Source organism: Indicator indicator, chromosome 31 (genome assembly GCF_027791375.1).
Source record: "Indicator indicator isolate 239-I01 chromosome 31, UM_Iind_1.1, whole genome shotgun sequence".
In the NCBI taxonomy this organism is placed as follows: Eukaryota; Metazoa; Chordata; class Aves; order Piciformes; family Indicatoridae; genus Indicator; species Indicator indicator.
This window is the reverse complement of record NC_072040.1, coordinates 7611039-7622500: the sequence shown is the minus strand read 5'-3', so window position 1 is coordinate 7622500 and position 11462 is coordinate 7611039. Positions and strand designations below refer to the sequence as shown.

Sequence of the window (11462 nt, the reverse complement as noted above, 5' to 3'; positions counted from 1 at the left end):
AAAGAAATTACAATGAAAATTGGGTTTCAATCTTAGAAAGTCTTCGTGCTTGTACAAACAATAATTGAAATGGGTATTTAAAAAAAAAAAAAAAAAACCAAATAATTAGACCATTACACTAGTTCTCACTGGTGCTGTCTGAAATACAGCAAGGGTTAATTTGCTTGTTTTTCAATGAAAAAAACATAGAGCTATACTTTAGAATGTCTATTAACCTATTTTACATCCCTTTGATTTTCACTCAGAGCATTGTTACTGTCATGGCACCCAACCTCTAGCTATGCATATTCCTCAGAAGAGAAGGTATCTGACTTCCCCATGAGCCAATTAAAGCAGTGGGATGGTTATTTGGGCAATACTACCAGCACTTCCCACAGGACAGCATGTAAGTCAATACGCTAAAGCTACCCAGGAGCATGGAGTAAGATGCAGAAATCTATCTTGCAACATGGGAGCCCCACGTACCAGTGTAGCACACTGTTGGAAGCCACTGAGTCAACTAATTAAAGACAATTTTACAGCCAGACTATTTGTTATCCTTTCCCTGCACACACACAGAATAGCCTAAAGGGAGCAACGGCTCTCTAGCTTTAAAAAAAAAAAAAAAGAAAAAAAAAAAATCCTCTTTTCTCATATATCTCCAAATGTAACTCTTGTGTTTACATGGATATGCTCCAACAAAGCTCTTCAGTAACATTAATATTGATTAACAGTATTTTTTTGAAAGGATGAGATGGAAACAGCTCTGAAGGTATCAGTGCAGCAAGACTGAAAAGAATGACTAGAGATAACAAATAGATGAATAGTAAATGAAAAAAGACACCCAGTGGATTTCCCCCAATACCACGATGATAAACAACCCCCTAGATCTACCTTTGGGTTTCCCTTGATCTTAACTCCACTTTCAGCACTATCTTATCATATTTCTATAACAATTCCTTTTGAAATATGCCATTTTGTAGATTATTTCATTAGCAATACTCTCAATATCTGATGAAATAACATGTCAGAACTGGCTGTTAGAACTGGACATGGATTTTTCTGATCTATCATTCCCCAGATGGAAAATGCTTCTCTATAACAAAAAGAACTTATACAAACAAAATAACCCAGAACAACCAAAAAACCAAAGTGCTTATAGGAACGTGCTGATTTGTTTTAAAAGTATTTGAAATAAGGTCAAAAAAATCTAATCAAATTTTAGCAGCCTAAGCATTTTTTATTAATAATTGATTCAAAATGTCTTTTAATATCTCTGAAAGTTAAAGTAGGGTTTGGCTGCTTTGGGGGCGGAGGGGAGGGCTGGTTTGTTTGGAGTTTTTTTAAGTATATTCCCCCTCTTTTAAATTTTCTGCATCATAAGGAGACAATTTTGTCACCGCATTCAAGGAATTTCCAAATGCTCTTTTATATATCTGAGAAATTCTCATTCAATTTTAGATGAATCATTACTGAACTTGGTGCAATGGTAGTAAATTGGCATTCCTTTTGCATTGTACCTTAACATATTCTTATGCAGTATCATGCAGCAGTCAAATTCATAGAAAAATGTAGAAACATTATCAGGAGGTAAGGATTTTGTAGCAGAAGAATAATATTAGTTTATAGAATTAGCAACTTACAATATTCCTGTTCTTCCAATGCAAAAAAAAAAAAAAAAAAATCAGATTATCAGTCTGTTAAAGCTTTGAGTAACAACAACATCACCTAGAAAGGTTGATCCATGGGGCCCTTTCCAACTTGCCCTTCTATGATCATCAGAAGTACAAGCCTGTACAGACAGATGTCTGAATTTAAAGCTATATAAATATACATGCTTCAGCCAATATATTATCAGGTGTCCTAGAGCAAACAGTAATCAGGACAAATTTTCACATTTCACAAGAGTTTTGGTCACTCAAAACGTCTTGCTCAGCCTTCAAAAACCACAGTAATTGTTTTTACAGTTACTTTAATTGGAACTACAATAATCACATTAGCAGCAGAAAATAAAAGCAAGCAGGCTTGTTTTGAGGTTAAGAAAACAAGGCACGACATAATCATTCTGAACGTGATCCAGCACTCATTATGAATTCTTATGCCACAGAACTCTTATCTGTGTGTTTAATACAGCAGATATCAGCACTGAACCAAACGCCAGTATGAGAGTTTGGAGACTGTGCTCTCTCTGTGGAGCATGAGGAAAGGAAATGCTATGAGAGTCGTTACAAGCAGCAGAGAGAAAATATGCCTATAAGGTATAACTTCTTCAATCCACATGTAAATTTCACCACAGATAGTAGCATGCATGTGAGCAAAACAAAAGAGACAGTAGGTATTTAGCTGTGGCATTTGTTCTTCCTGTTGTGTGTTCTATACTTCTATTTCAGACAGCTCTGATTCCCCAGTTACACCTACAGCATCTAAGAGCCAGATCAGGGTCTTGTTAAGGAGAAGCTCCTAACAGCTCAGAAACAACTTGATCCACATTTATTACACTCATGTATCTATCACTTGGCAGCCCTTTCTCCTGTGAGAAGACAGAATCCAGAAGGTCTGCACATCATTGGCTCACTCTTCAGCCAGATCTGTTTTATAATTTTTCCTAGACTTGAGTTCTGGGACAAGTCCTACTCCAGAGAAATACTTGGAAGTACTTGCATATGGACACAAAGATACTGCTGATTTCAAACTTCTGATAAAACTGGTATCCTCATTTTCAGACCTAAAAAGGGTCAGAACTGACCCAATAATTGGTTCATTTCTCATATAAAGAAACCCAGCTCTGCTCATACTCATTTCTGATTCTTTCAGGTTTTTCTTTCTAATCTGTAGCAATTCTTCATATGTTTTTTCTTCCTCCTTTAACCTTTTGTCATATTCTGCTAGTTCATCTTGAAGATGATTAAATATCAACTGAATATTTTGCTGCTTAAACATCACACCACTTAGATTTTTCCTTTAAAAAAAAAATAATCAAGTGAAGTAATCAAGATATTCTGCTATACTGCTTGTTAGTCTTTACTTACAGATTTAATGTTTAATTTTACAACAGGTACTGTCTCCTTACAGATAATTATACCCTTTTAAAGAGCAAAGAGCTATATGATGGAGCTTATGAATGTTGAGACCACTTAAAGACACTCTACTTATCAATCCACATCCAATGAGTCTATAGAGATCCATAACTCGATTTACAAACAAAACCAAACCCAAACAAACAGCTTGCATTTTGAAAACACCTGTCTGGAGAATGGACTGGTTCACTCCCACATGCAAAGTACCTGCTTGAAAAATTTTATTCAGAGGAAAAAAAAAAAAGAGCCCATGTGCTGTGGCATATTGGGGAACCATTATTTCTTTTTTTTTTTTTGGGGGGGAGGGACTGGAAATGGGAGCTTCACACTATTTGTTTAATGTTTTGTTTCTGTCTGTCCATACCTAGTATGGTTTCTTTAACCTGCACATAAGCAATAAAGAAGCTTCAGAGGTTTTCACTTTACCATTCTCTTCTCTTAAGCTCTACCTTTCTATTACTTTCAGACAAAAGCATATTAAAGAGAAAAAGTATCTCAAGCTGATTTTCTGCAAGATAACCTAAACTAGAGCCTTGTAAGTACTGTAACAGTTGGCTGCATAATAAAGACCGGATCACAGCGTGCACACCAAAAAGGAAACTCAAGAGACAAGTTTAAGCCTACTTTTCTAATGTTAAGGATTTGCTGTGTAAACTCCATGTAATTTTACCACTAAAAGAATTTTTCTAAGCAAATCAAACAGTCTGAGAAAGGAAAAATATCATGCAAAGCTTACGCTGACCACTCAGGAACCATTTACACTGTCTAGTTAGGAACAGCTGGGACCTGTTCCTAATAATAAGCTGTTATCCTTCTTATTGATTAGCTGATACTTGGCAGAACAGATGTGTTTGGGAGTTTTGGAATTTAGTTCTAAATTCTGGAGGTCACAAGATCCTCCTCACGGTCTCTGCTGAGAAGCTCTGAAGAATAATAATTCCCTTTCAGAAAATTAAAGCATCTGAGGCCTCCTCTGAATCAGTGTTTACACTGCCTAGAGAGGAGCCAAGGGATCCATCAGAAATTACCTAGTTCCTTTTCACTGAAACACTCTCCCAGCCTATGTAATCTCCAGTACACCCCCTTGACTTGCTTCCTGTCCTTATTTCCTTCTCAGTGAAAGAACTGATGGATATAGAGAGTGGGGGATCCGATATGAGCAAGGATGCTCCTCATGCAAACCTTAAGTTCACAAGATTTGTTCATCATCCCTCTAATTCAATTAGCAGCAAAATCCCCTGAGATGGGGGGAAAAAAGTAAAAAAACAAAAACAAAAAAAAAAACACATTTCATAGAGTCATAGAATGGTCTGGATTGGAAGGGACCTCTGAAGTCATCTAGTCCAAGCCCCTCTGCAGCAAGCCAGGGCATCCTCAATTAGATCAGGCTGCCCAGAGCCTAGTTAAGCCTCACATTGAATACCACCAGGGATGGGGCCCCAACCACCTCTGTGGGCAACCTGTTCCAGTGTTCCATCACCCTCACAGTAAAGAACATGTTCCTAATATCCAATCTAAATCTGCTCTTCCCTAGTATGAAATCATTGCCTCTTGTCCTTTCACTGCAGGCTTTTGTAAACAGCCTCTCTCCATCCTTCTTCTGGGCCTTTATGTCTTCCAAGAGCACAAAAACATTTTTTATTCATAAGTTATTGGTCTAAGTTTCTATATGGGATACTTGTAGCATTTAATTTTCCCTTGGTTAGCAGGTTAGGCTAAATGTTGCAGTAGACTTCGGGTTTTGTGGTCAATTTTACTGTGGAAAAAGTATTTATTTCCAATTAGAATTACTTTGGTAACACTGTGTCAGTGTTTCTGTTTCAGTTTAATAGCTATCACATAGTCTTTTTATTGTATTAGTGGTAAGTCAAGGAGGTATTATTCAGAGAAAGATGCCAGGAAGTACTTAAGGCACAACAGTGAAGACTGGAAACATAAGTAGGGACTCCTTTACCTCAATTTCCTCCACCAGATCAGGCTAGAATTAGCCTGATGGCATAGCCAAAATAAAAGGAAATTATAGCCAAGAGTAAACCAAATTAATCCTTTATTCCTAGTTTTTCCTACCAAGTCAGGCAAGTACCAGCACTCTTAGGAAAAGAGGAAAAATCAGTTCAAACAGGTCCATTTAATATTGAACTATATACACAACAATAACAGGAAACAGCTAGAGCAGACTTGAAGACAGATTGATGAAATGCCATGTGATATGTCAGATTATTGGAAACATTAATAGAAGGTAAATTAGCCTGATTTTTTTTCCCCCCTGAATGTTGTCACCATTAATCTTCACTAATGAGAAGCAGTAAGTAATGAAAACACACCCACCACCCCAAACTTCTCCTCTGCCCCTCAAGCACAGAGAGGCTTTAATGCTCTGACAATCAGGAGGCAGGAGCATGCTGCTGGTTTTCAGCAAGGCAGAAATTTCTGTGTGCTGTACCTTCTGTGTTCAGAGAATTAAAAGAAAAAAAAAAAAAAAAGAGAAATGCTAACCTTTGGGATGCATAATTTAGAAGCCAGAGGAGGTTTTTTTGGATAATTTTTTTGTACTTTACGGTTCTATTAGATAGGATTAGATAGAAGCTTTTGTTACTATTTTAGTTCTAGAAATTGGAGAATTTGCAAGAAAAATCATCTTTGAAAGAGAGATGAACGTCACAGCTATATGGAAACATTGAACTGCTGGAATGAACTTTGTGCTGATATTATCCCTTTCTTCTCTAAGGCTGAACATCACTTGTCACTGATATGAAACTATCAGCTACTGGCTGGAGAGCAATGGGAAACAAGAGACTTTTTCAGTAGTGGAAAGATGTCTTCTATTATTGAAGTCCAGAAAGTTCCACTGTACATTGGATCATTCTGTTTACACCAAGAGCTGGAAAAAGAAAAAAAAAATCCATATCCAGTCCTACATAATCAGCTGAAAGTCACATAGAAAAAATACTTCCCCCCACCAAGTCAAGATTTTCCTGGAATAATCACTCAAGGATCTTTCTAAACCAGCAGTACACAAGTGAATGAGACCACAGAAAGGGAGCTGCAGTATCATGATGCAGGGATGACTTTTTCACTATTCAGTCATCCTGGAGAATTCAACAATCCTAGCTGCATTCTCTTTGACATTGCACAGCAGGTTCACCTTTATCCTTCAAGAGCAAGCCTGCTGTGCAATCAGCATATACAGCCCTCCAAGGCTTGTGTGGCCTAGAAGGCAGCCTGCATTATCAGCCAGATAGAGCCCCTTGAGACTATTTTCAGGACTCATCAGTCACAGTAAGTGTAGGTCCACAATTCTTAAACCAGAGAAAAAACACAGAGTGCGTGGAATCCTCCATTAATTAAGGATGCAACTGACCATGAATATGATCAGATTTCTGAAAGCAATTCTGATGCCCAAAATCCAATTTGGTAGGCAATTTATCATGAATAACTTCTACAGATGCATTTAAAACTACAAGCAGTGATCAGACTAAAATATTCTCAACTTACTAAACCAAAGTGCCTTATATTTCCTAGAAATAATACTGTAAAATAATAAAACTATCTTTAGTAACAGTAATAAAATAAGATTACTAAATAACTTCAGTAAAAGTAATTAACTATCCTTTAAAATTCAGATAATAGGAAGGCCTTACTGCAGATCAGCTAAAGATTTTTCTGTATTTTCCATCTGTATTTGCTTCCTGTTCCATAAATCATTTAATTCTTTAAGTTCTTTTTTTAAATTTTCCATAATGTGAGAGTTTTTAGCAATTTAACTGGAAATAAATGAATTTTCTTCCTGGGAATAAAGAATAACACACAGCATGTAAAGCAGGTAAGGCTAGATTGCCAGATACTCCATTTTAAACACATGATTATGGGTAACAATGAAGTTGAACCCAAAGAAACAGAACTTGACTTGAAGGAAAAAAAAAATAGTATTTTCAGTTGCCATTCTGCAGAGAGAATATGGCTTACTCATGTCTGAACACTAGCATTTTTCACTTAGCTTCCTAAATAAGGAGTTGTTCTTTTTTAGATGTCATAACATAGCTGTCCTGTACTCCAGACAGTGGAGGATTAAAGCAGAGAGAGTGACTCCTGAACCCCTGCCTGCTTGCCTCACCTACGAGTATGACTCGAAGGGAAGTTGACATTAAGCTGGTGAAATCCTTTACATTTCAAAGTGTTTCCATTAAAGTCCCTATTCTATAGAAGGGAAATTAAATTGCAGTGTCTTCTTCACACCCAAAGTGACTGACAGTCACAGGACTCAAATTTAAAGATTTATGACACAAGCAAACTCTCCTTTCAAGAGCAACAGGGTCTGGTGAACGAAGCTGCAGCTTCCCCACAATGAACAAGGTAAACAAAGTACTGTAGCAGCTCAATGAACAGGTGGGAGTTATCTGAGTGATACTTCTAAAGTGGCCTTGCTGCATTAGAGTTTGTAACCCACACTAATGGGCTCTAAGCAGCTATGCAAATGGGTTGAATTAAGGGGGAGGAAAATACCTTTTGATTATCCTTATATACACACACATATATAATGTAAGTGCACACTTATAAATACCAGGTTTGAAGACCTCACAATTCAGCAGACTAAGAATGCATCACAGTATTTAAATAAAGAACAGCATTTTTAGTATGTCTTTAGATACTGCCCCATTTTTCAGAAGCAGTAGCCTGGTGCACAGTCTAATGATCCTTTTCTTTAGGAAAGGAGTGCTTCTTGAAGGTATACCTAAAAGGCAACTGTAAAAATAAGAGAGGAATCAAAGCTTTTGTAACAGATGCTAGCATAGACATGAAGGTGTCATAAGAACATGATATTTTTAAGGTCTCTGAACTTTCTAAGAGTGTCATATGTATCTGTACAGGATTAGATGGAAATTTCAGGTGCCTTGCAGGAACACAGAACCATCAGAACGAAAATGAAGATATGGTAATTAATGCAAATCCCTATGCAACTGAACTGCCCATAGAGAGTTTCAAACCTCTGAGGAAAAATCAAATTAGTTTTAGGCTCAGCACCAGCAGAACTTGAGGAAGAGTGATAGCCTGTGATATACAGGATGTCAGTATTGATTTGTCCTGGCCCTAAACTTCAAAAATAATGAAACCTGAGATGATTAAGATATCAGGACCAGATATAAATACGTGCACAGAGAAACTATAACGTGGGTTTTTTTTTTTTGCCAAAGAATCAGGTTCACATATGAGCTGTGTTAGCACAAAACTGCCAGTGAAGAATTTTGTCTCCGACTTCCTTCACTTTTTTCAGGACTTCTTAAATTATTCAGATAAAACCTGAAAGCTTCCAAGCATCTGGAATACTAGCCACTGAGTCAATGCAATCTGGTACCTATTATAGACGGCAGGGAATTTTCAATCACATTTTAGAAGAAAAATGGTGAGATACTCTACACTCTGTGATCCAATATTGCCAGACTGAATATTTGCTCCTTATGGCTTGCTGCAGTGGGTAATACTCCAGTATCTGCCTAAGCTGAAAGCGTTCCTTAGCATTTGGTCATTCAGCTGTTCAATATGTGAAGAGTATTGTTCTCAGATGCTGATGGTGCACTATAGGGTAGAATTCATATGCTCTTATCTAGGTATCTAGCTGTTAAGACTTTTAAATGTCAGCTCAACAAACTAAGTCACCTCAAATTCAATGATAAGATGCTGAAGCATCCAGGGTGTGATTGATCCTGTCCTAAAATAGGCACTTCAGAACTGCACAGATCTCTTAGGACAGGCTTTATTCCACTTACCCAGAACTCTCCTCTAATACTCCTCCAGAGCACCAACTCAAATATTGCTCAGGTAACTAACATATGTAGCTATTTACAGTTTCTAGGAAAGGCAGCATTAAATAGAACAATAATGGAGTAAAGAAATAAATGCTCTGAAGAACATTATACAATTACTGATTATCTGTATGCTGTCTCATCAGTCATTTCCACATGTTCAAAGATCTATTGACAAACCTGCAGTTTGGTAGAGCACAATCTTTAACAGAAAGGGATGTATCAACTCCATCTTCCCTGTCAAATTTAGAAACCTGTGTGAATCAATGTATTTGCCAATGCTTAATTTAAGAGTCTGTCATAGATAGGAGGTCTCAGAGTTTTTCAATACAAATGACCAGATTCCTGAAAGCTACTCTGAACACAAAAGCTTTGTTTGTTTTGTTCTCTATGACTCACTTCAGATGCTGTAATATCTAACTTAATACAATATCCAAGTGAAAGAACAATAAAAATGAACAGAATCCTAGAAAGAAAAACCTCACTTCTTCTAATGCTTATAACCATGTTTATACAAAGCACAGTGTTCAGTGATGAAATTCCATAATTCCTTTTAGTGGATCACACAGTTTAGTAACTGATACAGCAGATCTAAGCCATCATTTACAAGAAGATGCCATCTGCTGAGCAAACATGCAATCAGCAGGCACTTCCTATTATACTAGAAGCTTTTTTTGTCCTTTATTGATTTTCTCCATTGCATTTCTAAAGCCCCTCAAGCCATATGAGACACTGTAGCAAATGAAGAAAGCAAAGGACTTCTCAATGACCCCAATATCAATTCTGCTTTCTGCTTCACGCTGTCTCAAGGCTATGGACCTCATAGGTTAGTTCAAGCAAGAGACAGAAAATAGTGCATACACTGTATGCATGCATATAGTTCCAAGGCAACTACATAGAAACTACAGCCTAACCTTTGAGGTTGCACATCCTTCAAAACAGCCAAACAAGCATGAAATTATTCACCTGTATATCATTTAACTTCTGCTGCATAGTAGTTCATTTTTGTTCCAGTTGGTGTTCAGTTTGCTTCTGCTGTTTGTTTAGCTCTTGTACTCTCTGATCCAAACAGGACAGCTTCTGGAGAGTTTATGAATAAACAGGTATGTTAGTATTCAAACATTACAATCCTGCATGCTATAGAAATCAGAAACTACATTAGTTATTAAACACTTCAACAGTTGCTTACTTCTGTTTTCCCTTCCATACCTATTTTTGCACCATGGAGGTTTAAATACTCTGCTTTGAATGAGAAAAAATGTAAAATTAAAAAACAAAATACCTCTGCTCATCCATATAGTGTTTATCACCTTACAGATCACTCCAACCCTGCTCCTTATGCCTCTTGATTTTTTTTCTGCCAAAGAAGATACAAATAAAGTTCTGAAACCAAAATATCTACTTGAAATAGCTTCCATGGAATTTGTATAAAGCACAAAATAAATGTCTATTACTTATAATCACTAGCTCAATGCTAACAGTTAACAAGAGGGAGAAGAAAGAAAAAAAATTAGGATGTCGCATTTTTAATTTTTTTATTAATCCACCAGAACCCAAAGAAAACCACTTCTTGTCTATTGTATTAATTTCATGTTCATCATTAGTGTGAGCACTAAACAGCAAATTATAGAAATTAATAATATATGTAATAAACCAAATTTGTTATCACTAAATATGCTTATATAAATAGTATGAGCTAGCACTTAGTTTTATATTCCATTTAGACAATATAAGAAGGAATATTAAAATAGATATTAATATTTCCATTCTGAAACAAGAATTTAAGCCTTTAGCTATTGAAGAAGTTCTTCCTTGAAATTCTTTTGCATATTACCCACATACAAAACTGCTTGTGCAAACTCTGCTTCCAAGCTTTAAACACAGAAGCAAACACACAGCTACAGACCATGATGTACAACTTGCACCACACCTCTCTAGGCTTTCAGGAAACTAATGATGTGATCTTTGTCACATTGTTTCTACTTAGTTTTAGTTGGGGAAGGGTTAGTAACATTAGTCACTGCCATTAATGTGTTGTTTTGAAAATACTATTAGCTATTAGAGGAACTTTTTTTTAATATAGTTAATTTTTGATGCAGGCTTAATAAGTCAAATTGAAAAATTTTCACATAATCCATTATCTGAACTCAAACCACTCAACATCCTCCACTTCTCCTCCAAAAATGGTGAAGTATTGCTGCATGCAGGCTATGTCAAGAATCCTTCAGATAGAACAACACTAAAAAAACTAGAGAAGAGAATTTCTCATGACAAGATATTTGCTAGTAGTTGGATAATGAAACGCTGAACCTACAAGACTGAGTCTGAAGCAAAAAGCTGCTTCTGAGGCAGCAGAAATTCTTGTATATGCACTCCAAGCAAAAAATCAAAACCCCTGTATCTAAACTGAATGGGTTCAAAACCATGCTGACCCTGCTTGATTGTAAGAATTCTCCATAACAAATACATGGCCTATTGAAAACTCCATGCCTGAATTCTGGAGACAGAATCACAGAATGGTAGGGGTTTGAAGGGACCTCCAGAGATCACAGAATGGTTTGGGCTGCAAGAGACTTCCAGAGGTCGTCCAGTCCAAACCCCTGCA

At 36.7% G+C, this 11462-nt stretch overlaps 1 protein-coding gene across 1 annotated transcript in view; it reads right to left on the bottom strand.

Moving 5' to 3' along the window:
* Positions 1–11462, bottom strand: part of CCDC178 (coiled-coil domain containing 178) — a 114485-nt gene that overhangs the window by 78929 nt on the left and 24094 nt on the right. Inside the window, 3 exon segments of the mRNA XM_054394780.1 lie at positions 2775–2938; positions 6698–6843; positions 9824–9937. Of these exon segments, the coding sequence (XP_054250755.1) occupies positions 2775–2938; positions 6698–6843; positions 9824–9937 (424 nt within the window).